The sequence below is a fragment of the Falco cherrug genome, chromosome 20 (assembly GCF_023634085.1).
Source record: "Falco cherrug isolate bFalChe1 chromosome 20, bFalChe1.pri, whole genome shotgun sequence".
In the NCBI taxonomy this organism is placed as follows: Eukaryota; Metazoa; Chordata; class Aves; order Falconiformes; family Falconidae; genus Falco; species Falco cherrug.
In genome coordinates, this window is record NC_073716.1 from 3,362,398 (window position 1) to 3,390,198 (window position 27,801).

At 57.7% G+C, this 27,801-nt stretch overlaps 2 protein-coding genes across 2 annotated transcripts; both read left to right on the plus strand.

The window, feature by feature from the left end:
• The first annotated feature begins 292 nt into the window (after positions 1 to 292).
• On the plus strand, positions 293 to 12,910 carry KCNH4 (potassium voltage-gated channel subfamily H member 4). The gene is made up of 16 exons (XM_055697300.1): positions 293 to 466; positions 3,667 to 3,900; positions 4,031 to 4,162; positions 4,366 to 4,493; positions 5,503 to 5,746; positions 5,983 to 6,140; positions 7,560 to 7,767; positions 7,971 to 8,165; positions 8,430 to 8,629; positions 9,037 to 9,286; positions 9,390 to 9,604; positions 10,643 to 10,690; positions 10,804 to 11,171; positions 11,317 to 11,423; positions 11,526 to 11,602; positions 11,710 to 12,910. The coding sequence occupies exons 1-16, from the start codon at positions 391 to 393 to the stop codon at positions 12,454 to 12,456; spliced, it is 3,387 nt and encodes a 1,128-aa protein (XP_055553275.1). The 5' UTR covers positions 293 to 390; the 3' UTR covers positions 12,457 to 12,910.
• Positions 12,911 to 13,027: 117 nt separating this feature from the next.
• Positions 13,028 to 27,384, plus strand: RAB5C (RAB5C, member RAS oncogene family). The gene is made up of 6 exons (XM_055697373.1): positions 13,028 to 13,123; positions 22,565 to 22,809; positions 23,874 to 24,025; positions 24,919 to 25,041; positions 25,821 to 25,914; positions 26,334 to 27,384. Exons 2-6 carry the CDS (start codon positions 22,644 to 22,646, stop codon positions 26,447 to 26,449), a joined length of 651 nt encoding a protein of 216 aa, XP_055553348.1. The 5' UTR covers positions 13,028 to 13,123; positions 22,565 to 22,643; the 3' UTR covers positions 26,450 to 27,384.
• The last annotated feature ends 417 nt before the right edge of the window (positions 27,385 to 27,801 follow it).

Here is a 27,801-nt window from a genome sequence, read left to right on the forward strand (position 1 = left end):
GGTGCCAAGCACATCCCAGTGCCGAGCAGATCCCGGTGCAGTGGGTCCCGGTGCCAAGCACATCCCGGTGCCGGGAAGATCCCGGTGCTGAGCAGGTCCCGGTGCCGAGCAGGTCCCGATTCTACCGACCCGTTGTCCCCCGGGCCCCAGCGCCCTGCCCCCGGGCGGGTGCCGGTGCCCGCCGGTGCCGAGGCCCCTCCCGGTGCCGGCGGCGCGCAGGGCCCGGGGCGGGGCGGGGCGGGGGCGGGGCGGGAGCCCCGGGCGGGCCGGGCCGGGCCGAGCCGAGCCGGGATCAGCCCGCGGCGCCGGGGCCGCACCTGCGGAGGGGCCCGGGGCGGCGGCGGAGCCCAGCCCCCGGCCGCAGCCCCGCGGCGGCGCCCCGGCGGGACCATGCCGGTGATGAAGGGGCTGCTGGCGCCGCAGAACACCTTCCTGGACACCATCGCCACCCGCTTCGATGGCACACGTAGGGCCGGGACCGGGTGGCGGGGAGCGGGGAGCGGCCGCGCTGGGCACGGGGGGGTCTGGGCAGGGGGAGGCGCTGCCTCCCGGCGAGTGGCGGGGGGAACCGGGGCTCGGCCCGGCCCCCAGCCCCGCGGCTCGGCACGACGTGAGGGTCCACGCGCTCTGCACTGTCCCGGGGACCCCCCTCCCCCGTGTCCGTGTCAGGGCTCGGTGCTCGGGACCCCATGACCGGACTCTGTGCTCCGGGATCCCCCGTGTCCGTGTCCGGGTTCGGTGCTCCGGGATCCCCCGAGTTCGATGCTCCGGGATCCCCCCGCGTCCGGGCTCGGTGCTCCGGGCTCCCCGTGTCCGGGCTCGGTGCTCCGGGACGCCCCGTGTCCTGTCCGGGCTCGGTGCCCCGGGCCCCCCGTGTCCTGTCCGGGCTCGGTGCCCCGGGCCCCCCGGGCCCCGGGCAGCCCCCGCGCTGCTGTCCCCGCGGCCGGGGCCGCGCTCAGCACCAGGGACAGAGCCCGGGCGCGGCGGGAGGGGCCGGGCGGGGAGGCCCGGGGGGCGCGGGGGGGAACCGGGGGGCGCGGGGGGGACCCGGGGAGAAGCCGGCCGGGCTCACCCCGCTCCGGGAGCCCCCAGGGGCCCGTCCCCGCCCCGTCCCCTGCCCGAGCCGTGGCCAGTCCCGGGCAGGGACACACGTGCGGGTTGTGCCTGCCCCCGCGGGGCTCGGGGTGCTGCCCCAGGGAGCCCTCGGAGCTGTGGGGCAGCCGTGGGGCACAGCCTGTGCCTGTCACCTCTGTGTCACACAGCCCTGCGGCCACGGACGTGGCGGGGCCCGTGGGGAGCCCCGGTGCTGCACAGGCCAGCCCCGAGCCCCAGTTAGCAAAGTGCCCGCTTGCTTGGGGTTACATCCCGGGAAAAGGTGGATCCCAGTAACGGTGTGTTTGGGCAGGGGCAGGCAGTGGGGCCTGTGTTGTCCCAGCACCATCCATTTTGGGGTCATTTCCCACAGCTGGAGGTGTTGCTGGTGTGTCCCCAGGAGCTGGGGTCTCCTCCATGTCCATGTCCATGTCTATGTGCTGGGGCCAGGGTGGATTAAAGCCCCAGCACACTGGGATCATGTTGGGCTGCCACAAGCCAGCTGCTGGCACTGCTGGCACCATGCAGCCACCCAGGGACAGGCTGTGTTCAGGGTTGATCCCAGGTTTCCCCCAAATCACCTGGAGCAGGGTCTCCCCAGCCAGCCGCCCGCAGGGCTGGACATCTCCCAACTTGCTGGGAGGAACTGGCATGAAGATGGCACTGAGAACCTGCAGCCGCCTCCCACAGCACCATCAGGGCACCGGGAGCACCCCTGGGGCATGTGTTGGGGGGGATGCTGGGCTGGCTCCTGGCCTGGTGTGATGTGGAGCATCCCAGATGACACAGGGTGTCGTCATTTGCCCATCGGAACTCTCAGTTGGGATGTTACCTGTGAGACTGCAATGTGTAACGAGGCCACCAGCACCCTGAGCCTTCCCCAGCCCAGACCCAGCTGCGCCCAGAGGTGCCAGGGCAGAGCTGCATGTGCCTCGAGCTGGTGATCCTTTGACAGTCGCTCCCCAGGGCTGGATCTGGCTCTCTGAGGAGAAGGGTCCCCAGGGGAGCTGCCTGCCACACCCTGACACAAAGTCCTGGGAATTTGCCCGGGGGGGGACAGGATTTGCCCCACAGCACCCTGGCAGCATCCTGCCTTGGCTGGGCCAACCTGCCTTCCAGGCACTTTTAAACAGTGTCAGGCTTTGTGGGTTTGCTGTGTCTCTTATCGGCTTTATCTGCCATGGAGAGGGGCTTTAGCTGAAGTGATACACCGTGTGAGTTAACCCTGCTTCTCCCAGGCAGCCACTGCCCACTGGGCCCGAGGCTGTGTGTCCAGACAAGCTGGCTACCACAGCAGGGGACTGCCGAGCCCCCCCAGGGCTGCGTCCCCCTGCTCAGCAGAGCTGCTCCCAAATGCAAGCCCTTTTTTCTTTTCTAATAACACATCCTGGACAACACTGTAATCCTGGCTCCCCAGAGCCAAAATCTGGCCTTAGTCACAGCTTCAAGCTATTTTTGATTCTCCAAGCTAATCCTGGGCTGAGCTGTGCTGTGGTGGCCCCGCTGCACCCCCATCGCGCTAGGGCTGCCTGTGGCTGCCATCCCCTCCTTCCTGCAACCTCCTCTGCCCTTGCCCTGCCCTGGCACGGCTCTGCTGTCGGTGCCCGGGTGCTGTAATCTGCTGCGGGCTCCCCTCCTTTGCTGTGAGAAGGAGCAGGACACATCTGCTGCTCCTGGTGCCTGGGCTGGGGGGGTGCAGGGGTGCTGGGAACCCCCGGGCTGGAGACCGTGTCAGAGCTGGGGGTACCCCAGTCTGCCCTTGCCGGGTGCAAATACAGCCCATGCTGGCCACGCATCCCAGCTCCTTGGCATCCTTTTAGCACGAGGCCATCTGTCCCGCTGGCGCAGAGCCTGCAGCAAGGAGCTGCTGCGGCCCCGGGGGCAGAGCCCCTGCCTGGCCCACAGCTGGGGGGGCTGTGGGGTGAAAGAGGCTGCTCTGCAGCTGGGCAGAGCAGGGGGCTGCCAAGGGCTTTCCTCTGCCTGGTGCCACCTCTCTGCCGGGGCAGGCGTGGTGCTGGGGAGGCTCCATGGTGCTGTGACAGACCAAGGACACTGCATTTCCCCTTCACCTCCGGCTTGTGCCAGCTCAGCACAGGCCCTCGACTCACCCCAGGCTTGTGGCTTTTCTCCCACCCTCTCAACGGGTGTCCCCGCGGTGCTGTGCCTGGGGATGGAGGTCCCAGCACCGCAGCCCAGCACCTCTGGGCTGGCAGCACCCAGCTGGGTTTGCCACTGCTCCTGCTAAGCTGCCTGAGCCCCGGCGGGAGGTGGGAGCGGCAGATGGTGAGGGGGAGGCATGAATCGCCTCGCTCGGAATCGCGTCTCTGGCGATGGGAGCTGGATCTGGGCTCCTTCCCCTTCCAGTGCATGGGGATGGGGTTCTGCCTGGATCAGGGCCTCAGGATCAGGCAGGGGATGAATGAGCTCTGGGAGCAGCTGGGGACAGCCCACAGCTGGATGGAGACCTGCCTTTTCTTCCCAGTGGGACCCGTGGGGGGCTGGGAGGGCTGGGCTCCCCTTCACACACCCCCAGGGTGGCCCGGAGCCCTCAGGGGTGGCTGTGTCTCCTTTCAGACAGCAACTTCATCCTGGCCAACGCGCAGGTCCGCCGCGGCTTCCCCATCGTCTACTGTTCCGACGGTTTCTGCGACCTCACTGGCTTCGCCCGCACCGAGGTCATGCAGAAGAACTGCAGCTGCCGCTTCCTCTACGGGGCCGAGACCAGCGAGCCCGTCCTGCAGCGCATCGAGAAGGTGCTGGACGGCAGGCAGGAGTACCAGACCGAGGTCTGCTTCTACAAGAAGGGTGGTGAGTGGTGCATGGGGCTGGGTCCTTGCCCACAGCTCCGGCTGGGACTCGGCCCCGTGCTGGCTCCGGGGTGAAGCTGCCAAGCAGCAGGGGGGCTGTCCTGCCTTCACCACCCCTCTCCTCCACCCAGGAACTGCCTTCTGGTGCCTGCTGGACATCATGCCCATCAAGAACGAGAAGGGGGAGGTGGTGCTCTTCCTCTTCTCCTTCAAAGACATCACAGAGAGCCGGGGCAGGAGCCACCCGAGTGATAAGAAGGAGGGTGAGCCACAGCTGTGGGATGGGGAGGGGATTTGGGGAGCAGTGTGCACAGTGGACATGTGGCAAAGGGGCTCCCGTTTCCCTGCGGGGTTCTGCCCGCCTCTGTGCACCTGTGCAAGGAGGGCTCCCTGCAGCAGCCCTTGCACCGTTGCACCAGCAGCAGCACAGTGCTCCCGCTAACCCAGCGTGTCTTGTCTGCCGCAGAGAAGCAGAAGAGCAAGAGGCCCGGGAGCTCACATCTACGGGCAGCACGGAGGCAGGGCCAGACGGTGCTGCACCGGCTCAGCAGCCAGTTTGCCCGGAGGGACCGTGGCGAGATGAAAATCAACCGTGTAAGGACCTGGGGGAGCCCTCAGCTTTGCCCAGTGCCTCCCGGGCTGGGGCTGCGGGTAGGCTGGCAGTGCTGCAGCTCCCCCGGGACCAGCCCCGCAGCCAAGACTGCGGGATGCTGTTCCCATGCACGCACCTCACTGGCCTCCCCAGGCACTGAAATGCCCTCCATCCCCAGCAGCTTGCACCGTGGTCCAGGTTGTAAATATGGTTCGTTGGCAGCGGGAGAGAGAACAGCAGGTTGCCCGGAGCTTGCCGTGGGGAGAACAGATCTGGCAGCTCTTGCAGGGCTGTGTCTCTCCTCACACATTAGCTGTCAGGAAAACCCAGCCGCTTGCTTGCAGCACAGCTGTGCCAGCCCTGGGGAGCACCGTTACCAGGCTGCAGCAGCCATGAGCACTGGGGCTCCCAGCCACAGCAGGGACCCGTGTGTTGTTTCTGTGCCAGCCCATTCGCGTGGCTGCAGTGCCCCAGCGCAGGGTCCCCAGGCATGGCCACAGCGATGGGCATCACCTACAGACGTGGGGCCAGGGTGGGGGTCTGTCACCAGCAGAGACAGCCGGGGGTCCGTGCTGGAAAACAGGCAAAGGGTTTGCGTGTGCCAGTCTTGAACTTTGGGGGATTGTGTGGGATAGACCTGGCTCTCCCCTTACCCAGGTTGGGCTCTTGCTGCCCCCCAGTAGTGCCGCGTCCCTGCAGGGGGGGATGGCTCTGCCCCAGGGCGCGAATTGGCACCTGAGATGGTTCTGGGCCGCAGCTGGCAGCAGCAGCAGTGGATTACTGTTAATAGCATTAGCATAGCGTTAATTCATGTGCCGTAAGCAGGCATTCTGTGCCCATCTCTGAGGGTGACCTCAGTGCAGCCTGTTGGAAAAGGGCATCCATCACCATGGTATCAGGGAGTGTCAGCCAGGCTAGCAGGACTCAGGAGAAGGGGGGGCTGTGGTGGCCTCCCACCCTCGCGTGGGACAGCCCCTGCACGGTGTGCCACCCTGTTGCTTGCTCCCCCAGAATGTGTTTGAGAACAAGACATCCATCCCTGAGTACAAAGTGGCCTCAGTGCAAAAGTCCCGCTTCATCCTGCTCCACTACAGCATCTTCAAGGCCCTCTGGGACTGGCTGATCCTCCTGGCCACCTTCTATGTGGCCATCACTGTCCCCTACAACGTCTGCTTCACGAGCATGGAGGACAGCCTGTCAGCTGCCCGCAGCACCATCGTCAGCGACATCGCTGTGGAGATGCTCTTCATCCTGGGTAGGTCCGTGCCTGGAGCCAAACACCCATCTGGGATGGGGACATGGCTGGGCAGGGCAGGGATGCGGCCAGAGAAGAGGACCTGAGGGGTGGCGGAGAGCGAAGCTGGTGCTGCTTTGCCCCTGCTGCTGGTGCTGAGCACCCCAGGAGTGGACCTGGGTTGTCCGCAGACCCCAGCCCAGTTCTCCCAGCCATGGCGGGGGTGGTGAGGGCTGGTCCTGCTCTCCCCGGGGCAGACATCATCCTGAATTTCCGGACGACATATGTGAGCCAGTCGGGCCAGGTGGTGTACGACCCCCGCTCCATCTGCATCCATTACGTGGCCACCTGGTTCTTCGTGGATCTGATTGCTGCTCTGCCCTTCGATCTGCTCTACATCTTCAACGTGACCGTGGTGAGTGCCGCTTGCGCCGTGGGCAGGGGCAGCAGAGGGGGGGGAGGTGGCCCTTTCCCAGGGATCCGCTCCTCGCACGCCTGTCTGGGAGCAGCGCAGGCAGCGAGGGGAAGCAGCAATGGCAGCTACAGCAGGAAGCCTCCCACGCACCTTAATTTAACCAGAGGCTGCCACAAACGACAGTAACTGCCAAGACACCCCTCCCTCCAGGAGCTGCAGGCAGACGCCCGCCCTGCACCCAGCACCCCTGTGCTCTGTCTGGGGAACAGGGCAGCTCTGTGTCTGCGTGCAAACACCTTGTGCGCACACACCCCGTCGCAGCGAGGGGCACTTGCACGTGTCCTGCTCTGCAGGGGGTGAGCATGCACACGAGGCACACGCCAGTGATGAAGGCAGGTCCCAGCCTGCACCTCACTGGGGTCCCAAGGGGTCCCGCAGCGCCGCGGGTGCAATGGGCTGCGCAAGTGCACTGCTGGCATCAGCCCCTTCCCATCCTCTGCCAGTTGGGGCAGGGAGGAGAGGAGGGAGGCAAGCGCAGAGGCTGTAATTACGCTTATTGGAGGCAGAGCAGCGTGTGGGGAGGACAAGGGCACTTGGGGCTGGAAGTGCCCCCCTGAGCCAAACTCAGCTCCACTCACACCCTGGCGGTGTTGCCCAGCAGGACAACAACGGCGACCAAGGCAGGGGCATGTTCCTGGGGCTGTGGCCGCATGGGCCATCACTGCCTCTGCCGAGGCTGGGCATGCCAGGGGCGCACACTGTGGCTGGCTGGCTGGGCAGCCCTGGCAGGGACCCTCTGGGCAGTGGGGAGCTGAGCCACCCAGGACTGGCTCCATCCTGACCCACCTTGGTGGGGTCTGACCCCGGCATCTGCTCTGGCACAGCCCCTGCCCCATGCCCCTGCCCAGCCCATGGCCCTGGGCTCCTGTGAGGTGTGAGGTGCTGGCAGTGGGAGAAGGATGATGTGGGAGCTTTGTGGGAGGTGGGAGGCCCTGGGGCGCTCAGCATCGCTGCGCATCCAAAGCCACCTGCCCCGGGCATCTCTGGCTCCCTTTGTCCAGGATCTCTGTGGGCAAGGCACAGCATCTTGCTGAGCCCTCTCCTCACAAGCAGATCAGATCAGCTCTCTGCCAGCACAGCTTCACCAAATGCAGCCTCTGATAGCAAAGCCACTGCTGCCTGCCCCCCCTCCCACCCCCCTGCCCCTCCCCAGCGCCCCACATCTCTCCCAAGCTGTGACCCCAGCTGAAGGCTGCCTGGGGGCCAGCTCTTCCCAGCTGCCCCCATAGCCCACGACCTTTGTGGTGGATGGGTGATGGTGGTGGTGAAGGCTCCCTGCCCCGGGGGGAGCTGGGGGGGGATCCTTGCTTGCCCCTGACTGCCGCTCCGCTGGGTTCACCCGCCTGCCCCGCTCCCCAGACCTCTCTGGTTCACCTGCTGAAGACAGTGCGGCTGCTGCGGCTGCTGCGGCTGCTGCAGAAGCTGGACCGCTACTCGCAGTACAGCGCCATGGTGCTCACCCTGCTCATGTCCATGTTCGCGCTGCTGGCCCACTGGATGGCATGCATCTGGTACGTCATCGGCCGCAAGGAGATGGAGAGCAACGACCCCCAGACCTGGGACATCGGTGAGTGGGGCTGCCTGCATGTGGGGGCTGCGTGGGGTGGGGGCATGCTGGGGACACCCGGCCTCCCCCGTGCTGCAGCATGCCGCTGGCGGGAGGGAGCAAGCAGAGGGCAGTCCCGTGGGGTGGGCAGCAGCGGGGGCTACAGCCCCTCTGGCTGGGGCAGGGACCCTCGGTGAGCGCTAACCCCTGGCTGTGCTTGGCAGGCTGGCTGCACGAGCTGGGCAAGAGGCTGGAGGCTCCCTACATCAACAACTCAGTGGGGGGCCCCTCCATCCGCAGCGCCTACATCGCCTCCCTCTACTTCACCCTCAGCAGCCTGACCAGCGTGGGCTTCGGCAACGTCTGCGCCAACACCGACGCTGAGAAGATCTTCTCCATCTGCACCATGCTCATTGGGGGTGAGGCAGGGAGCGGGGCAGGGCTTGGGGGGCTTCGTCTCCAGCTGCAGGAGCAGCGGGTGCGGCAGGTACCCAGGCAGGTTGCTGGGGGGAGGCGATGAACAGCTGTGGGACAGCCCTGGGGCTGGGGTTAGGGGAGAAGCCCCCCATGCTGCACGCCTCAGCCCCGCGTTGCTGGTGGGGGCAGAGCCCAGACCCTGCCTGGGTGCCCCTACGCTCCAGACGGCCCCATGGTGGGCCTGACGCTGCCCTCCCGGCCCCCAGCGCTGATGCACGCCGTCGTCTTCGGCAACGTCACCGCCATCATCCAGCGCATGTACTCCCGCCGCTCACTCTACCACACCCGCATGAAGGACCTCAAGGACTTCATCCGCGTCCACCGCCTGCCCCAGCAGCTCAAGCAGAGGATGCTAGAGTACTTCCAGACCACCTGGTCGGTGAACAATGGCATCGATGCTAACGAGGTAGGAGGTGTTGGCTGGGCCGGGCCAGCCCCCCTCCACCCCCCAATGCTGCACCCAGCCTGGGGGTGACGGGGCTGGCAGGGCCAGCTATGAGAGCGCAAGCGTGTGCGTGTACGTGTGTGCAATTGTGTGTGTGTGCAGATGTGCACATGTGCGTGCTGTGTTGCTGGAGGGACCAGAGCTGCGTGCCAGGTCTGGGGCAGATTCCTGCCAGCATGGGCAGCGGGACGTGGAGCAGAGGCAGCCCACCACGACAGCCACAGCTGTCCCACGTTTGCCAGCTGGGACTGCTGGGCTCTGCGAGATGCTCCGCTCCAGAGGGGGATCTGTCCCCTGGGGCTGTCGGACTGTGGGGGAGGCTGCTCCCCGCCACCCGCACCCCAGCACCCCGGCCCCACTCTCCCCAGCTGCTGCATGACTTCCCTGACGAGCTGCGCGCGGACGTGGCCATGCACCTCAACAAGGACATCCTGCAGCTGCCCATCTTCGAGACGGCCAGCCGGGGCTGCCTCCGCTCCCTCTCGCTCCATATCAAGACGTCGTTCTGCGCCCCGGGGGAGTACCTGCTGCGCCAGGGCGATGCGCTGCAGGCCAACTACTTTGTCTGCTCCGGCTCCCTCGAGGTGCTGAAGGACAACGTGGTCCTGGCCATCCTGGGTGAGGGCAGGTGGCGTGGGCTCTCCCCCAGCCCCTTCTGCTGCCCGGCTGGGTGAGGGGCCCCAGGCTGGTGCTGCTAGCCCACCCCGGTCCCCTCCTGCAGGCAAAGGGGATTTGATCGGAGCCGACCTGTGCAGCACGGACCGGGTGATCAAGACCAACGCGGACGTGAAGGCGCTGACCTACTGCGACCTGCAGTACATCGGGCTGCGGGGGCTCTGCGAGGTGCTGCAGCTCTACCCCGAGTACGCCAGCAAGTTCACGGTGGACATCCACCAGGACCTGACCTTCAACCTGCGGGAGGGCAGCGAGATGGAGGTGGGTGCGTGTCCTCCCTCACAGACCCCTTCCCGTCCTTGCGGCCCCAGAGACCAGGGCAGGGCTGGGGCTCTGCACGGCCACGGGAGGGGAGTTTGCTCCCTGCTCCCAGTCCCCAGGCTCCGAGGCTGGGGCAGGGGCTGTGGCTGTGCCACCATATCCGTGCAGGTATGTCCCATCCTGGCTCCTCTCGGCTTTGCACAACCCAGGCAACTGGAAGCAAGAGCATTTGCAATGCAGGAGGCTGAGGCGGATGGAAGGCTTGGAAATGGGGGGTAGAGGGGACTGGGGGCTCACTGTGGGACAGGCAGCTGGGGCACAGCCCCCCCGCCCCGTGCACAGGAGGCAGCGCTGGGGACTGCCAGGTTTAGTCACGCTGCTGACTCTGGCAGCTGGGGGGATGTTCTGGTGCAGAAATAGCTCTGCAGTGCTTTCCTCCCCCGTCTCTGCTGCTGGTTCTGCACTGGCACCAAGTGGCTGGGGGCTCCTCCAGAGCATCACTCCCCAGTACCCACCGCCCCAGGCCCTGTAGAGGTGGAGTAGGAGGTCGCCCTCTAGATCCCAGCTAGCCCTACCAAAACCCAACGTGTCCATCGCCCAGGAGAGGTATAAATAAACTGAGGGTGAGGATGCCAACAGAGCTTACTCGGTCCTGCAGAAGCCCTGAGCACCCTCCCTGGCTGGTGGCATGCTCCCGGGGGAGCTGATGCTCTGATGGCCGAGCCAGGGCTGGGATTTAGGGTGCAGCCTCGGCTCCAGCTCGGGACACGCAGGCCAAGGTTGGGCAGTTCATGAGTGATGATGGCAGCAGAGGAAGGAGAGTGGGCAAGGGGCTGCAGATGCTGGTGCTGGGGCTGATACATGGGCCCAGGGGAGGTTTGGCCGTCCAGAGGGGCACTGGGAGGCTGGGTGGGCTCTGGGCTGAGGTGGGGAGTGGGTGGGTGCGTGCCCAGCACTGTGTCTGCCTGTGGCCAGTCCCCACCGAGCCATGTGGGGTCCTGGGTGCCGCTGAGCCAGTGCCATCTGCTCTCCCCGCAGGGGCTCTGCCGCTACTCCCGGTCCCCACGGCTGTCGCAGGCACAGCAGGTTTGTGCCGCGCTGGGGGTGGGCAAAGGGGAGGATGGGGCAGTGGTGGCTGTGCCCAGCTGTGGCACCTACACAGGGACCAGCCCTGAGATCCTGCCTGCACCCACCCGCAGCCTCATCCGGAGAGCGGTGCTGCCCCGGAGAAGCCCCTTCCCTCCATCCTGGAAGACGAGGAGGAGCCTGACGAGGTCTTCCAGCAGTCACCGGCCACCATCACCAGCCGCAAGCTGCTGCTGCCCCAGCTGAACAGCCCGGCTCGGCACGGCTCCCTGAGCAGCCTCCTGGGTGATGAGCTGTGCCAGATCTCAGCCCTGCGACGCAACTGCCGCTCCCCGGCCCGCTGCAGCCGGGGCCGCAGCCCCTCTCCGCGGTGCCGGAGGGACACCCGGCTCCCGGAGCGGGATGGTGGTGCTGGCAGGAGGCCGGCCAAGCTCCTCATCCCCTCCCTGCACACCTACGGTTCCCCGGACCTCAGCCCCAGGTAAGGCTGGGACATACCGGTGGCTCGTCCTGCTGGTGTGGGTTTGTGCAGGCCGGGCTATGTGAGGTCCCCGGAGGCCACTGGGCATGGTGGCAGAGGGGCGAGGAGGTGACGAGGGCCAGCCCTCACCCCCTCCCCGCCCTAGAGTTGTGGATGGGATTGAAGACAACGGGGGGCTATCAGAGCCACAAGCCTTCTGCTTCAACGTGGACCCCCCGCTGCAGAGCGCGGCGAGGGACTCCCCCACGTCAGGTACCTCCAGCAGCTGCAGGGCCAGGGCCAGGCCAGGGGGGCTGGCCGCGACACTGGGGGGCTCAGGGGGCCGTCCACCACTGGCCATGTCTTCCCTGGCAGGGACTGATGCTGGTGGCCCAGCCCTGGCGATGGAAGCAGAGGAGATAAAGCAGAACATCAGCAGGCTCAACCAGGAGGTGCGGCGGGGGCTGGGGGCACATCCCAAGAGCCCCGGGAACGTGGGTGGGGGGCTGGGCGGGGGGCAGCGGCCGGTGCTCACTCACTGCTCTCCCTCCCCTTCCAGATCAACCACCTCAACCAGGAGGTTTCCCACCTCAGCCGGGAGCTGCAGTGCATGATGGAGCTGCTCCAGGGTCGTCTGGGGACTCTGCAGCCCCCCACCTGCCCCTACCGCCTGCCCCCCACCGCCTCCCCGCCCCCCCGGCCCTCCCCACCCTCTGCCCCGGTGCCCCCCTCGCCCCCACCCGTGCCCCCCAGCTCCCGCAGCTCCCCCTCTACCAGCCCGCGGGTCAAACGCTGCCCCGTCCGCAGCCGCTCGGCCCACGCCGCCGCCGGCTCCCCCATGCACCCCTGGGTGGGCACTGAGGGGCCATGCCCACCGCGGGGGGACCCCCCCCAGCCCCGACCCCCGCAAGGCCTTGGCCTCGCAGCCCCTCTCGCTGCCGCCCCGCTCTGCCCGCTCCTTCCCCGGCTGCTCGGCCGGGGGTCGGCCCCGCGCCCACCCGCAGCCCCGCTCCAGCTCCGCCAGCTCCCACTGACCCCACGGGCACCGGGGTGGCGGTCAGGCCCCTCGCCCCCGGGGACCCTCACCCTGGGGGCCCCTCACCCTTGGGACCCCGGCCCGCCGCCCTGCTGTGCCCGTGACACGCCAGCTCACCAGGTCCCACCCCGGCAGCCCCAGCCCCCCGGGGGGCAGCCACCGGGAGCGGGGCAGCAGCGGGGGGGTCCCCTGCACCCACCACCCCGCTCCCGCAGGACCCCCACCCCGGGGGCAGCACTCGCCCCGGCCCGACACCAGCAGGGATTTTGATACGATTTTATACTCTTTGCCCACGGGGGCTTTTTTAAAACCAGGCCAGGCCCGACAGACCCCCGGGACCCCCCCCGGCGCCATGCCCAGGGCCGTGGGGCTGGGGCTGGGCAGCACTGCCTCCCGGGGGCGGGAGGGGCTGGCGGTGGGGTCTGTGCTCGGGGCCGGTTCGGAGGGTCCGGGGGGTGTCTCTGGGGGGTGCCCCGGGGGGGACACGGTGGCTCCCGCTCGGCTGGGCGGCTCCCGGGCCTCCGGCGGCTGCGGTTTGTGCGGTGACGGCCGGCCCAGCCCCGCCCCTCCCGCCCCAACGGGAAATAAAGGCTCTATTTTTCCAACGCCGGCTCCGGCTGAGTCTGTCCCCGCCGCCGCCCCCGGCGCCCTCCCGCCGCCGCCCCCGGGACCCCCGTGCCCGGGCCCCGCCGGGGGCGGCGGGACTGCAGCTCCCAACGGCCCCCGCGGCAGGCGCGCCTCACGTGAGGCCGTGCGTCGGCGAGGGGACGTGGCTCCAGCGGGGCGGGGCCCGTCTGATTGGCAGGTGCCGCTGCCTGTGGCCGGCGGGCTGGGAGCGGAAGGGGTGGGCGGATCCGGAAGCGGAACGGGTAAAGGCGGAAGTAAGGGCCGGGGCCTGCGAGACTCACCTGCGGTGGGGGGAGCGGCGCTCCAGGCGGTGAGTGGGGCCGGCGGGGTGGTTCATCCCACATCTCTGCGGTGGGGCCTGGCGCGGCTCGGTGCCGAGCCCTGCTCCGGGTGGGGCCTGGCCTGCGGACCCAGCTGCCTCCGGGGCCGTGTGCCGCAGAGCCGGCTCCCCGGGAGCCTGGCCGGCTGGGGCAGGCGGCCGCGGGGGCCCCGCGGTGGGAGCGGCTTGGGGGCGCCGCTGTACCGGGTGGGGCGAGGCTGCCGCGCCCCGGCTGCGCCGTGAGGTTGCGTGAGCCGGGCTCTGGAGCGAGCTGGTGCTGCCGTCAGCGGGACGGGGGACTCCGGCCTCCGTGGCTGCCCGAAATAACGCCCCCTCGCCGGGTCCTGGGCGAGCCGGACCCGCCGGGTGTCCTGGCGAGGCGGGGGAGCGGCGCTGCCGCCGTGCACCGGCGGTCCGGCCAGGCGGAGCGTGGCACTGACTTCACAGGGAGCCGTACCCGGGGAAGGGAGCCCGCGGCGGAGGTGACGGTCTCTAACTCGAGGGGAGCGCCGTGCCTGCCCGGTGAGGGCTCAGCCCTGCACCCCTCCGGGCTGCTGCTCCCCGTACGTCGGAAGGACTCGGTAGCAAGTGCCCGCTGTCGGTGCGCTGTGTCTGCCCGGCTGCTGTTTCCCAACTCCTTTGTCTCTCTTGTAGCGCCGACTGAAAGTTAAATGGAATTTGGGGAAGGTGTGGCACCTGTAAGGGCAGCGGTGGTGTAATGTTCTGTCGTAGCTAGTCAGCTGCTGAGGTGGGAATAGAAACTCTAGAAGTCTGAAAGCCCGGCCAGGTTCCTGAGTAGAGAACTGTCTAAATGAAGGATGTGACTTTATCTGCTGAAAATAGTTTCTAGTGGAATGGAGGCTATTCTGGATTGCTGCTGGTGACAAACGCAGCTCCTGTGCCTCCCCAAGGGGCGCTTGTGAAGTGAAATGTTGTGCTGCAGGCTCTTGAGTGAGGCTTAAAGTCTGCAAGGAAGTTTTGTAGCTTGTCTGGAAGGAAACCTAGCTGCGTTCAGATGCAAGGCCACCCTCGGATCTTCAGCACGGGGGGAGAGACCACTGCATGTAAGCTGAGACTGTAGTTGGTATGTGATCCTGCAGAGGCTAACAGTGCAGATGTAAGTGTGAGCGACAGGTTTGTTGTGCTAAATCCTGTGGAAGTTGCTCGACCCTTGTTTCTGGTAGTGCTCAAGGTGCTGCTAAAACTCCTGGGGCTGGATAGGAGGCTGTGAGGAGCAGTGACAGTTGTAGTTGCCCTCTGCTAACTAACCATGACTCTTGCAGTAAACTGGTCTGCCAGCGAGACTAAATAAAGTGGTGACCTGATCTCAGCTGACCTTTTAGCTTGTTGCTTTTGTACGTGGCTGTCAGAGTTCTGACCTTGACTGTTTCCAGGCATGTAAGGAAATCGGAGGGAAGAGAGTACACCAAGGTACTATTTTAAGTCTTAGGTGGAACGACTCGCATCTACTATTCTTAGGTTTTTGTGTGTGGTGGGTCAACGTATATTTGAGCTGCCCTGGTTATAGCGGAACTGATGTCATGCTTGGCACTAAGTTAGGACTCCTGAGCCTACACTGAAGGCAGGACTCTGGAGCTTGGTGGAGACCAAAAAAAGAAAGATGCTTCTGATTCATATTAGCTTGACACGCCATGCTGTCTGAGTGAACTTTCTTGGAATATCCTCTTAGATATTCGCTACTGCCTTGACTTGAAAAGTCTTTTCTATTTTTTCAGCTTAACTGGATAATAAGATGAAAGAACTGTGACTGGAAAGGGTGAGGAGTTCAGAATAGTGTGTGTAGGCAGATCCAAGACAATGTTGGCCTGAATGCGTTCTTGGAGTGAGGAGAGCAGGTAAAGCATGAGTCTATAGAGACCTCTAAGGTTAAGAAAAGCAATGCTTAGATTCAGTAACTGGGACTCGGTGCTCAAATAATCTCAGATTTAAGAATTCTTGAATCTCAACAGTATGTCTGAACACTCAACTACTCATAGCAAAAATCTACCTCTAGAGGCAATCTTTCCCTCTAAGATACACTGGCTAATTTAGATGACATTGGCTTTAAGATAGTGCCAGGCAGTGTAGGTCCCTCGAGGCTGTTTAAGTCTGTGCTGATACCCCTTCAGGTGAGGGAGCAACGCGGGCAAGATGAAGTGGGACTCCTGAAGAAGGGTTTAAATTATCAGAGAGCAGTAAGGGGAAGGCTAGTGTGATGTGTGGATATGAATATAGTAAAATAAAACACTTGTTTAGCTTTACTATGAAGCAAGTTGGGTTTAGGCCCGTTTGCTTTACTAGTGAAGCCAAGAGGGGGCTGGGCAGCGTCTGAAACAAAACATACTAGTAATGTATTCATGCTTTGTGTGCTTGGCCAAACTTAATTGTTGTGATGACAATTATCTCCCTCACAGCAAAGCTCTTCTGCATCTAAAGAGGGATCAGCTCTGGAATTGCTCTAGGTCCTGCTAGTCATTCTTCTACAAATCACCATAACTTCTGAAACTGCTGCATGTTTAGTGGATAGGTGGTCATGGCATTTCCCTGAAAAGGGAGGGGGAAAGAATGCCAAGTACTTCTAGATACAGGAAATGAAATGGGAACGCTTCTAATGAAGTGGGTGTAGCCCAAAGTATTTCGGTCAGCATACTTAAAAGAGGGTAGAATGTAGAAATGGTGGAGTCAGCGTTTTCTTCCCTTGGGGTATGAAGTTTGAAGTCCTCTTATGCAAGTTCTGTTACGTCATTAGAGTAACTCTACTAAAACACTCCAAATGCTAGCCAGAAACAATGAACCCTCCTGGAAGTGACAGTGTGGGGAAGAATAAAGCTTCATCTAAATCCTAAAAGGAATGCTTTCCTCCCCTGGAGCACAGGAATGAACTGCTGGAGTAGTTCTACATAAACAGATAAGAAAACACTGGTTTTCATGTTTGCTTTTGTTTGGTGGAACTCCAAATAAAGAGCTACTGGAGGCAAGAGACCTTTGTGCAGCCTGGAAAAGATATTATGAAGGTCACTGATTCTTTTGCAGCAAAGATGGCAGTTTTCTGCTTTGCATCGTTTAATGATCATACCTTCTTCATGAAGAGTAGGTGCAATCTAAAGGCACGTGTTGCTGGACTTCTGGTCAGAATTAAGCTGTGTCTTTTGAGGGCATGCTGAGCAGTGGAAAATGTCAAGAACAGGAGTTAAGAGCCTTGCTTGCAGAATTAAAAACTTGATGGTTTTGTTCAGTTTATAGTTAGTTGGACCAGACTGCACTCATGACTTACCCCTTCAGCCTAGCTGTGCCTCATCTTCTGTGAAATAGGGCTACGTTCTTGCAGTATCAAGGATAATTGAAAGTAGGTAAGACCCCCCAGGAAGGAGTTAGTGTGAGGACTGGGAATATGGATGCTCCCTCCAGCTAGTGAGACACTTAATGAAATGAAGGTGATACAAAACTCTTCCACAGAAGTCTTTTGCTGCAATTCATGCCTTGATAATACTTGGTAGAAAGCTGCTGCTTCTCATTCTGCTCTTTTTAAAGCAATCTTTGCAAATGTATTGTCTCCATAACGTGGTTAAAGTAGAGCTTGACTGAAGCAGTACTGAAAGCTTGCGTTCATGGGTCTTCATCACTCGGATCTGGTGTGAGTTCTTGCCATGATGTCAACACAAGTAGAGGTTTGGTGGCCCTTGTTAGAACGTGAGTTCTGGTGTTATCCCTGTTGCGTTCTTGATACACGAGGACCAGGCAGAAGCACTACACCTCAGCTTTGTCTCACTGTCTGTGTTCAGCTGTGGTGATCTAGTAGGATGCTAACTGCAGTTTTAAAAGCAATTAGTCATGCTGTTCTGCAGAATTAAAACTGCCACTGGATTAGGCATGGAACTTCCTTCTGCTGCCTGTGTGACCAATGTGGTAATAACTCTTGTTGCTGATACCTAGTCAGCTGTCTTTTGAGTATTAAAAAACCGTAGCCCCAAGGTAGCGTCAGTAAGTGTGGTGTCTTTTTACCTCATGAGGTGTTTTTAAGAATTCCTGGTAAAGAATAACCACTTAAACCTAGGAAGCCCTTTTGAGGGGAGTAGTATGGGGTTAAACTGGCTAGAAAAAAGCTTGAGGGAGCTTGATCACTTCCTCTGACCAAAGTTCTGCACTTCTCGACTCAGTCGTGCAGGCTGTGCTTTTTAGCTAGTCTTCCAGAGTCCGATCAGCTTTGCAGGATGCACGAGTGTTCCTGCCTTGATAGTTTCCTAATGGCCTTAGAGCTGACTTGCCCTAGCTCAGGCAGATGTCATCTAGCAAATGAGATTTAGTCTTGGGCTGTATACAGAAGCGTTCTGAGTTGATCTGAACTTCAGATGATCTTGTGCAAGTACAGCACTGCCTGTCTGGATCTCTGGCTTGGCTGCTTGGGCTCAGCAGAAACTTGGTCTTCATCACGACTCCTTGTCTTGCCTCAAAGGCTTTGTTAATCCAGCTTTAGAGGTGACCGAAGGGAGGTGGCTCCCCTCGCTGTGCTTGGCAGCTGTCCTTCCCAAGCCCAGGCTTCAGCCTGCATCGGGAAGGGATGGAAGAGCCTCTTCTGCTGGTGTGCCCAGCTGGGGGTAACTGTGTTGTACTGTCCCGCTAGCTCAGCTGCACGGAGAATCTGTGCTGGATTGAGTGGTAACTGCAGGGTAGTGGCCTTGAAATCTCAGATAGAATTGTTTTTGAAAAGCTGCTTTGAAAAACAGCCGGCTGCTGGGGCTGCTTCAGAGGCCGGGGTTCTGCAGATGTCAGGAAACAGATGTGTGTATTAAAAGCACGAAAAGGAGCTGGTATTAAAGATTCTACTATACTTGGTCAGGACTGCAGCTATCAACAAAAAGTAATTTAACTTTTTGCCAACGTAAATCCTATTTGCCTCTAAATTAAAATGACTGTGCCCAAGTCTTTGGGAGGCTAGGGCATGGGACTCTGTGGAGAGTTGTGACCAACTTGTGATAGTGTAACAACCATAGGAATACTTCTGGAACTGCTCGCTGGGCTGATTTAGGTCTGTGAATCTGCATTTTAAGGCTGTAGCGCAGCTCCTGACAACCGTGATGACTAGTTCCCTAATTTAGAGCTGTTACTGAAGCTCCAGATTATAGCTTTACTGATCAAGAGAGTAAGCGCTCTTTGTTTGTAAAGGGAAGTGCATGGTGTCTGTAGAAAGATGAAGTATTAAAACTGATCAGACCATGGGGCTGAGGGACTGAGGTCTGGACTTCAAGCCTGTCTCTTGGCTCAGCTCATTTAATCTGTAAGAGCTGGGTCTGCTCCTCCTTCCTCTGCAGCATGGACCCTGCTGCAAGTAAGGCTTTTAAAGTTTGCTCTTGTTAATCATATTAATATGTTGGAAAATCAGGCTGACGCTCCGTGCTATGCTGTTCTGGGCTGGTGGAGCCTGTGGGTTGTTCAGGTGGGTCCTGCACTTGCTGCTGGGCAGGCTTGTGGAAGTTGCTTGTGAATCTGGGTCCTAAAGGTGACTTGCCAGTTCTGGGTGGGAGCAAGGTAGCACAAAGTTCCTGCTGGCGCTGGCCAGCTGCCCATTCAGCCTTAGGTGAAGCAGAACCACTCGGTAACTTCAGACTTTCTTTGCCAAGGAATTCATGTAATGCTGTCAGCTATTTAACAAGATAAATACTTGGGCTTTTGTCTTGAGTATTTTGATTCTAAGCCAACAAATCCCCAGAGAAATGGCTTCTTGCATAGCTGAGAGCAGAAGCAGCCCTCTTGGGTAACTAGATTCTTCAGGATTGGGTTTCTAAATGTCACCAGCTGTGAGTAGTTCTTGCTGCTGGGTGGACATGGGGCAAAAATATCAGATGCTGTAACTTCTGACACCTAGCAGCTTCCCTGTGGTAGGGAATCTTGTGAAGCGATTGTCTCATCTGGGGGTTAACATGGGCATCTGGTAGTAATTGCCACTCAAAGTCTTGAATTTGGTATTCATGGAAGTGTACAAGCCCCTACAACAAGTCCTGGCAAGCAGGTGAGGTGTTGAGGGGCATAAACTGCAAAAATGATAGACCTAGAGTTCCTGGTTGCAGGGACAGGTGTTGAAACTTGTCTTTGATCTCCAGAGACTGTTCCAAGTGTTTTCAATTAAAAATATGGGTATTTTTTTCTGTGTGATGCAGAGCTCCTGCATATGCCTCAGTAAGCAGGAGGCAGATAGGGCAAGCAAACAAACCAGCATGTCCCTTTTTATGGATCTTGTGGCATTATAAGCTGCTGTGTTTCACTAGTTACAAGAAGCTAGTAGGAAAATTAGTACTAGTTAATCTTGATTAGATGAATACCCTATCATACCCTTCCTTCTCATGGCCTTGACTACTTGAATGAGTATGGCAAGCTGCAACTTTTGCTTTTCTGCACAAGATCGCTGTAGCTTGGTCGGTCTGTGTTTACAGGGAGCAGGAGGGGTGCCTACCCCATCCACTCTGGAAGAGGGGGGAATGAAAGCCTCCCTGAGCATCAGAAACTGCTTCATACAGCATGAAGCACTCCCTGTTTCTCAACCCGATATTCACTGGTTGGTGTGGGCTGATCTAGCGCAGATCCAGGCTGTATAATTTAGTTGGCTGTTATTTCTGTGTTCAGAGTGGAGTTCTGTTTGACAGGGATCCTCAAAGATGCTGGCATTGGCAAACGGTGCCGAAGTAATCATCCCTCGAAGGAGACTTCTCACTGTCTACAGCTTTGGTAGCCACCTGCTTCAGTTATTTGGTCTTGCTGTGAACATGTGCTGAGTTGCGAAGCTGGTTGTCCTGATCTCATGTATGTTCTTAGCCCGCGACCCTCAGCGATGAGTTAGTCATCTGAACTTCCACCAAAGTATCCCAAAGATCTGGCAGCTTCTCAGGTGGACATGAAGTCATGCAATCCTGCAGCCAGACTTCAAACCATCTTTAGATTATGATCAGGTTGTCCATAATTAAGTGGCCAAAGGCTCTAGCTGCTTGAGTGCTTGCTCTGATCAGTAGCTCTTGGTGAGAAGTTGGACATAGGGATGTGCTTGCCTAGGTAGTTTGAGTTCACATAGCACAACCAGATGGCAAAATGAAAGAGATCTGTGAAATATAGGTCATGCTAAGACTTGAGGATGTCAACAGGCTTGTTTCCTTGTTTTGCTCTGGGAATCACCCCTATCATATTTCAGGAGGTCATAACTCAGAGGCGTGATTCATGTGGCGTTTAATGTGCAGAATGTTAGCCTGAACCGGTGGCAGAGCTTGCGTACTGCTGATAGACTGCCCTGGTAAATGAATGCAAGGTTAAACAAGCAAAAGTTGTTCCCTTCCAAACTCTGGCTGGAGGAGAAACTGTAAAAGGTGGAAACATTTTCAGGTGGGTAGAGATACAGAGCTGCTGATGGGCCTCTCAAATGTGGTGGTAACCAAGCAGCTCCTGGCCAGAGCTGCAAAATGCTGCTTCCTCACTGTCCAGAAAAACAAGTTGCTAATTTGCTTCCTATCAGGCTTTCTCATCCTGTCAAAACAGTGTTTGTCCTTTTTCAGAAGAGAAGGTGGGAGTCCTGACTAGCCTTTGCAAGGACCCAGCTCTGAACTGACTTAACCCAGGACTGGCCAGGCCACTCAGAGCAGTGGCTTTTTCACAACTACTCCTCGTGGGTTCTTTCCTGCCTACAGTGAATGGTGCTGGCTTAACAGGAGCTTTCTGACTTGCCTCCTGGACAAAACAATTTGAGGTTGACTGTCTCTGTAGGTCAGAGTATGCTCAAGAGCTTTTGTGTTTCAAAAGCTGAAGAGGTTCTCCAGCTGATAAGCTAATGAGCCACTGCTCTGGATGAGCCCTTGGACTGGAATGTCTGTAGGTTTCCTATCAAACTAGGGAATTGAGTTTAAATGTGAGACCTACTTAAAGTAGCCTCACAGCAGTCACAACTGGACAGGTTTTGCTCTGGAAAGCAGGTATTCAATACACTTTTGGTAAGCCTGTGTACTCAGGCAAGCCTGAGCCTTGTTCACAGGACACTCCCGATCAGATTTCAACTTGCTTTAAGTTTCTTATTCACAGGAATCTGATTTTTGCTGGGTAAATGCTGGATCTACTCGGAGCATACCCGGAGTCTCCTTGGGAATGCATGCAGAAGAAGGAGAAATTGGCTTTCAGGGGATTTTTTGCAGTTGTCTCTGTTAACGAGAAGCTTGAGTTATGAGAGCTGAAGGAAAAGTGGCGATACAGAGCAGATGCAATCAGTTGTAGCATTTCTCCTTGACAGGGAGTGGGACTTGTGATGGGTACAGCAAATATGCCTAAATCTGTGTAACCGCACGCTTTGAAAGGACTCCTGTTGTCTGCTGCAGGCGGTTGAGCTAACTGGTTAAGAAGGCACTGAGACTTCACTTGTGGTTAACTATGGGTGTAAACCAGCTTGTCTTGCTGTTCTTGCAATGGTTTTGTGCTTCTGCACAACTCTAGAGATTTGGTGCTGGGGAGATGGGGTGGCAGGTCTGATTGTGGGTGATGCTCCCTGTTTGTGCTGCTCAGCATAGCTGGATTTGAATGGTCGTGAAGAACGTGGCCAGTAGCCTGGACCTGGAATGGTTGGGGATAAGGGCACTGAGGCAGCCGGGCAGGGTGTGGGAAGTGTCAGGTATTGCCTCTGCGTTTGGATCAAGCTGTTGAGACTGTTGGGGGTCAGTACCCCTTTGCAGCAGGGATGGGGGGGAGTTGCTTTTAGCTTCTGAACAGGCAGCTGGTGCCCAGAGAGCGGCTGCTACCAAATAACTTCGCTCCCTGTGACAGGCTGCTGGGTGGCAATTCAGAGGTGCCCCTTGGGACTGCTCTAAGATGCAGTATTTAGTGGGTTGGTGTGAGTGCTTCTAAACTAACTGCATCTAGAAACTCCCTTTGTCTGAATGCCTTACGACCTGAAGGGCTGACACAACTACACCCCGTAACTGCTTACGTGTGGCACTCATCTCTGTATTGCATTGATGTCTGAAGTTGCTGCCTTATGAACTCAGAGGTGGAAGGAGCTAAAGGTCAAACTCTGTTGCCTCCATGCACTGCAGTAATTGGTGTTTTAGAGCTTTGTCTATGAACAACAACTGGTGTGCTGAGTATTCTTTACTTGCCTCACCCTAGCAAGGTGTGTGCAATGTCCACACATAGTGGAAGTGCTGGAGGGCCCACTGGTGGGGAGGAAACCTTGTGTTACCAATATCCTTTCTCCAAGGAGGCTCAGAAGACTTAAGGTCCTGCTGAAGGAGCTGCTGACTGACAGAATCTGCCCAATAGTGCTGTGGTGCATGCAGCTGATAACTTTCCACCGTAGGAAGAAGTCACCACCTGCCTGTGCTGATGGTGGTTGGAGATCAAACCCACCCTCTGGAACTGGTACGGCTGGTCCATGAGCATGTCACTAACTCTGACTTCTTCTTCCTCCAGTTGCAGCCTGCCTCCAGGTGGATCCCAGTGCAGAACCTGCAGCATCCTTAACTCTTGGCACTCCTGCACTTAGGCCACAATGGCAGGTCGAGGTGGAGCTGCTCGACCGAATGGACCAGCTGCTGGAAACAAAATCTGCCAGTTTAAACTTGTTCTCCTGGGAGAGTCGGCAGTGGGGAAGTCCAGCCTCGTCCTGCGCTTCGTGAAGGGGCAGTTCCATGAGTACCAGGAGAGCACGATTGGAGGTGAGTCCCAACTCCAGATGCCTACGGCTAGAAGGTGCTGGCCTCCCTGATGCAGTCCAGGGTGTCAGAAGTAATAATGGCTGTTTCAGTCTGGTCTGGGGTTTTTGCTATAAATAGTCAAGCAGCTAATGCTTCAACTCTTGGTTTACAAGTTGTTTGTTAGTGTGAAGATCAGCACAGCAGAGAGTAATGCTATGGCAACTGTGCGCTCTGCCTCTAAGGCGTCTTTGCTTCCAGCGCTTGAATTCCTGCTTCTAATTAGAACAGAGGCCTTCAGCTTAGTTCATAGCCCTTAATTATCTTTTCAGACCATGACCTGGGATTTTGGGGCTGTTTCCAGCCTGATACTATTAACTACTTCCACAGCTCTTTCAGGTCTGGTAGTTCTTTAGCTTGAAATAGTTACCACAGTGTCACCAGTCAAAGGTCAGTCGGCACCTGGGTCTCTGGGCAGTAATACTAGGTGTGTACTGAGAAAAAGCTTGATTTGTCCCTATAGTAACCCATGCAAGGAGTAAGTATAGCTGTAAATATAGCTTATGGGCAAGCAAGGCATAATGCTGTGCTGCAGAGGGCTATGTGGGCACTCTGCTGTTCTGCTTCAGTCTGTGTCCAGGGCTGCTTGCCTTTATTCTAGTTGTAATGCATGATATTATACTTGCTGGAACAAGAAAATAACCAGTTACTAAATTGGGGGGTGCAGTGTAACTGGGCTGACTTCAGTGCTTTGGTACTGTGGTGCTTTCCAAAGTTAATCCCAGCGATGCTGCAGCTGTACTGTATGTCTGTGGGAGGGACCGGCAGTGCTGCTGCTCTGGTGGCTGACTGCTGCCTGGGCTCAGGGCCACCTTCCCGTCGGCTCTGTGGTGGCTCTTGGGTTCCTGGGTGCAAGGGGCTTGATGATGCAGCAGAGCTGCGACTTCCACAGCAAAGGGCACTGCACTGGCCTCTGTCTGGGGCTTCTACTCACTCCTGTGCAAAAGCAGAACTGCTCCAAGCTCCTGGCTCTTGCTTGCAGGGGCTCTCCAGCTGGAGGTAAGGCAAATGTGCACCTTCTTTTTCAGCTGCCTTCCTAACACAGACAGTCTGTCTGGATGACACAACGGTGAAGTTTGAAATATGGGACACAGCAGGACAAGAGCGGTACCACAGCCTGGCACCGATGTATTACCGAGGTGCCCAGGCAGCCATTGTTGTCTACGACATCACTAACACAGTGAGTACTTCGTAGGGCTGTGTTGTGGTTTAACCCTGGCCGGCAACCCAGCCCCACGTGGCTGCTCTCTCACTGCCCCTCACCCAGAAGGTTGGGGGGGAGGATCAGAATGTAAAACTCTGGGGTTGAGATAAGAGCAATTTAACAGGTAAAGCAAAAGCTGCGCACGCAAGCAAAGCAAAGCAAGGAATTCATTCACTGCTTCCCATGGGCAGCAGGTGCTCGGCCACCCCCAGGGCAGCAGGGCTCTGTCACACGTAACGGTTAATTGGGAAATGCCATAGTGCCAGATGTCCCCCCCCTTCCTCCTTCTTCCCCCAGTTTATATACCCAGCATGATGCCATATGGTATGGAATATCCCTTTGGCTACCTTGGGTCACCTGTCCTGGCTGTGTCCCCTCCCAGTTCCCTCCAGCCCTCTCGCTGGCAGGGCCCAGGGAGCCAAAAAGTCCTTGATTTAGTATAAACATCACCCAGCAACAACTAAAAACGTCAGTGCGGTTATCAGCATTGTTCTCACATCACAGCCAAAACCCCACACTGCACTGGCTACTGAGAAGAAAGTTGAGTCCATCCCAGCTGAAACCAGGGCAGGCTGTCAGTGTTTACTGGGGAGGTGTCTGTGCTTGCAGTCGATGCTTCTGGGATCCCTGGGAGAGTGTCTGGGTTCAGAGTCCCTGCAGATGCCTGCCTGCAGGTCCAGAGTTCCTTAAAAACTGCTAATGGCCTCTTCCTCGGTTCTGACCGAGGCTGTCTAAGCTGATAAAGGATCCTGCTACAAAGTGCTGTAAAGGCAGAACACTTCTTACAGGAAAGACTTGTTCTAATCATATCTTCACTGTGGATTAGAAAAGGCTGCCCTTCCTGACTGCTGCCTCCTGTTTGCTTCCAGGACACATTTGTACGAGCCAAGAACTGGGTGAAAGAGTTGCAGAGGCAGGCTAGCCCCAATATTGTAATTGCACTAGCAGGAAACAAGGCAGACCTTGCTACCAAGAGAGCTGTGGACTTCCAGGTGAGTGGGAATCTGGATCAGTTGTTACCTGAGCAGTCAGGAAAGCAGGTTTTTTGCTTAAGTGGGGGAGGTAGTGGCTATGTGCAAAATGCTTTGAGGGAGAGTGGAAGTCAAGATTTATGCTGCTGAGCACCCCAGCATGCCACTTAATGTGAATTGTAGCCTGCCTTTCCCGTGCGCTCCTTTCACAGCACATGTAGCTCTGGTTGGTAACGGTTATGACAGATGTGGAGAATAAAGGCCTGCAGAGCACAGGCTTTTGTCTTCAGTCTCTTCTGGGGCTGTCTTCAGCAGGGTATGAAATGGTGTCGTTTAGATAAAAGACACGTGGAGGATCATTCCCCATCATTCTCTACTCTTCACAGCTCTTACTTTGTCTAAGGCAAGCTTTCAAGGAGAAGCTCTTATCTCAGACCTCGGCACAGGATTGCTTGTGGTGCATCTACAGGCTGTATTACTCTCCCAGCTATCCAAAGTACAAGGTGGTGTGCTGCTTGGGACGTGCTGTGTCTGCGTTTGGCTGAAGTGGCTCACAAACAGCCTGTGCTGCTGTACCCCAGTTCGGCTGCTGGGACAACCAGCCATGCAGCATTATCAGGGGTGTGTGTCTCCCAGCTGTCCTGGCCAGATGGGGTCAGGGATTGGGGTGGGAATGATTTTCTTGAGGTGGGACAGAGTTTTTCTGCAGTGTTTACTTTGCCAACAAGTGAAGTGCGTGAAGCCTGCTTGGGCCTCCTCCTGGCAGGATGCCTTTACCACTCTAATGTGATTGTTTGTAGGATGCACAAACATATGCAGATGACAACAGCTTGCTGTTCATGGAGACATCCGCAAAGACAGCGATGAATGTGAATGAAATCTTCATGGCAATAGGTAACAGCTTGTGTGCAGAAGGATGGCTGGAGCAGCTCTGACACCAGCAGTGCAGCTCACTGGAAACCATGGTTGCTCCCATGTCAGCCAGGGTCTGGAGGCTCTTACTGGAGCAGATGACCAGTTTGCTGCACTGGGGTGTACGGTCGCTCCCTGAGTGTTTGGAGCTTTTGCCTTGCAAAGCCTGGTCCCTCTCTCCCCTTACCTGGGGTTGTGAGTAAGGAAGGAGCGGGGTTGATGACAGCCAGAAGTAGGAGAGGGTTGGTTTGCTGGACTCGTGCTGCTAGCAGTGTCCAGTCCCAAAATCCTTAAGAGGTGAGAGGGCTTGGGCCAGAGCAGGGCTGAGCCCAGCTGTGCTCTGCAGTGGGAAGGAGGCTGGCCTCTGCAGGGGAGCTGACTAATGTCTTGTTTCTTTCTAGCCAAGAAACTGCCAAAAAATGAACCCCAGAACGTTCCTGGTGGCCCAGGTAGGAATCGGGTGGTTGACCTTCAGGAGAGCAGTCAGCCTAGCAGGAGCCAGTGCTGCAGCAATTGAGCAGCCGTTCCCACCTGACGAGCCCTCGAATGACGTGACTGGAATCCACGCTAACAATCGCACTTACCGTAGAGCGGCTGCTGCCGGTGGCTGCTGTGATTTCTCCATCCCTTTCTGATCATAGGCTGGAGGAAGTTCTTCCACCTGCACCTTTCTGTACAAATACTAATTCAATTCTAAGTCTTAAGTCACTTTTTTAATATATGAACTTCTGCTCTTCCCTCTTCCTGGTGGTGGTGGATGCATGACCTGGTGTCTGCCCAGCCAGCTCATCCCTTCCTGTGGGTGAGGGCCAGCAGCACCCAGGTCCCACAGTACTGTAGTTCACTATTGGAAACAAAGGGATATTGAGACTAGACAACCTTGTTTAAAATTACCCGTGTGTAAAAGCTAAGGCTAATACCAGTACGATACGCCTAGAACAACCACTAAACTGTAGCATTATAGTGACAAACTCTGGCTTTTCAGCCACTTATTGACCAAATCGATTATGAGTATTCTGGGGTGGGGCAGAGGGAAGCAAAACCGGTTTCTTCTGTATTTTGTATTGTATGTTTCTTCATGTAACCAATCAGTATCTTGTCAATATAGTACATACAACTAGCTGCCTGTTGTCTTTATTTGTGTTGGACTCTAGCATGCCAACTCTTCTTTTTTTTTTTTCTATCTCTGGTTCTGTTGTAATGCACTAATCCTGTTGCAACTTTTGCAAAAATCTTGTATAGAAAATTGTCCTTTTTTTGATGGTTGTGATGCCACTAATGTTGTTAACCCTACTCTAGTGTGAATACACATGGTTTACTGATGTACAGAGGTGGGGTGGGGGAAACCTCGGATAACTTGTCAGTGGAAACAATATGTATTGCAAAAGCCTGTAATTCCACGAAGTGTGAAGGGAGGTATTAAAATGGCTTCTGTTGCCAGACTCTAACTGATGTTGGCTGCTGCCTAGTGCCTAATGCAATGTCTTATGCATACTGGTATTTAAGAGGAACTGTCAACTTAGTCTTCATCACAGACTTCAGTTTTGTGTGATTAAAAAAAAAAAATTTTTATAAACCTATCATAATCAACAATGTTCATGTTTCTTAATCAGCTCAAACCAGAAGGGGAGCGGGCCAAAATGTAACAGCGGTGCCGGAGGTAGAGATGTGCTAGGCTGCTTGTGGTGTGTACAACACCCAGCTCTTTTGCAGGGAGATGTGACCTTCCTTCCCGGGGCAGGGAGGTGCCTGGAACTGCTTGCCCTTGGCCCTCTGCCCGAGTCCTGCAGCTCCAGCTCCTCAAGGGGCAGGAACTCCTTACAGCGATGCTGCAGGTGGCTTGGTAAGCTTGTGGTGTGCTGTGTAGCT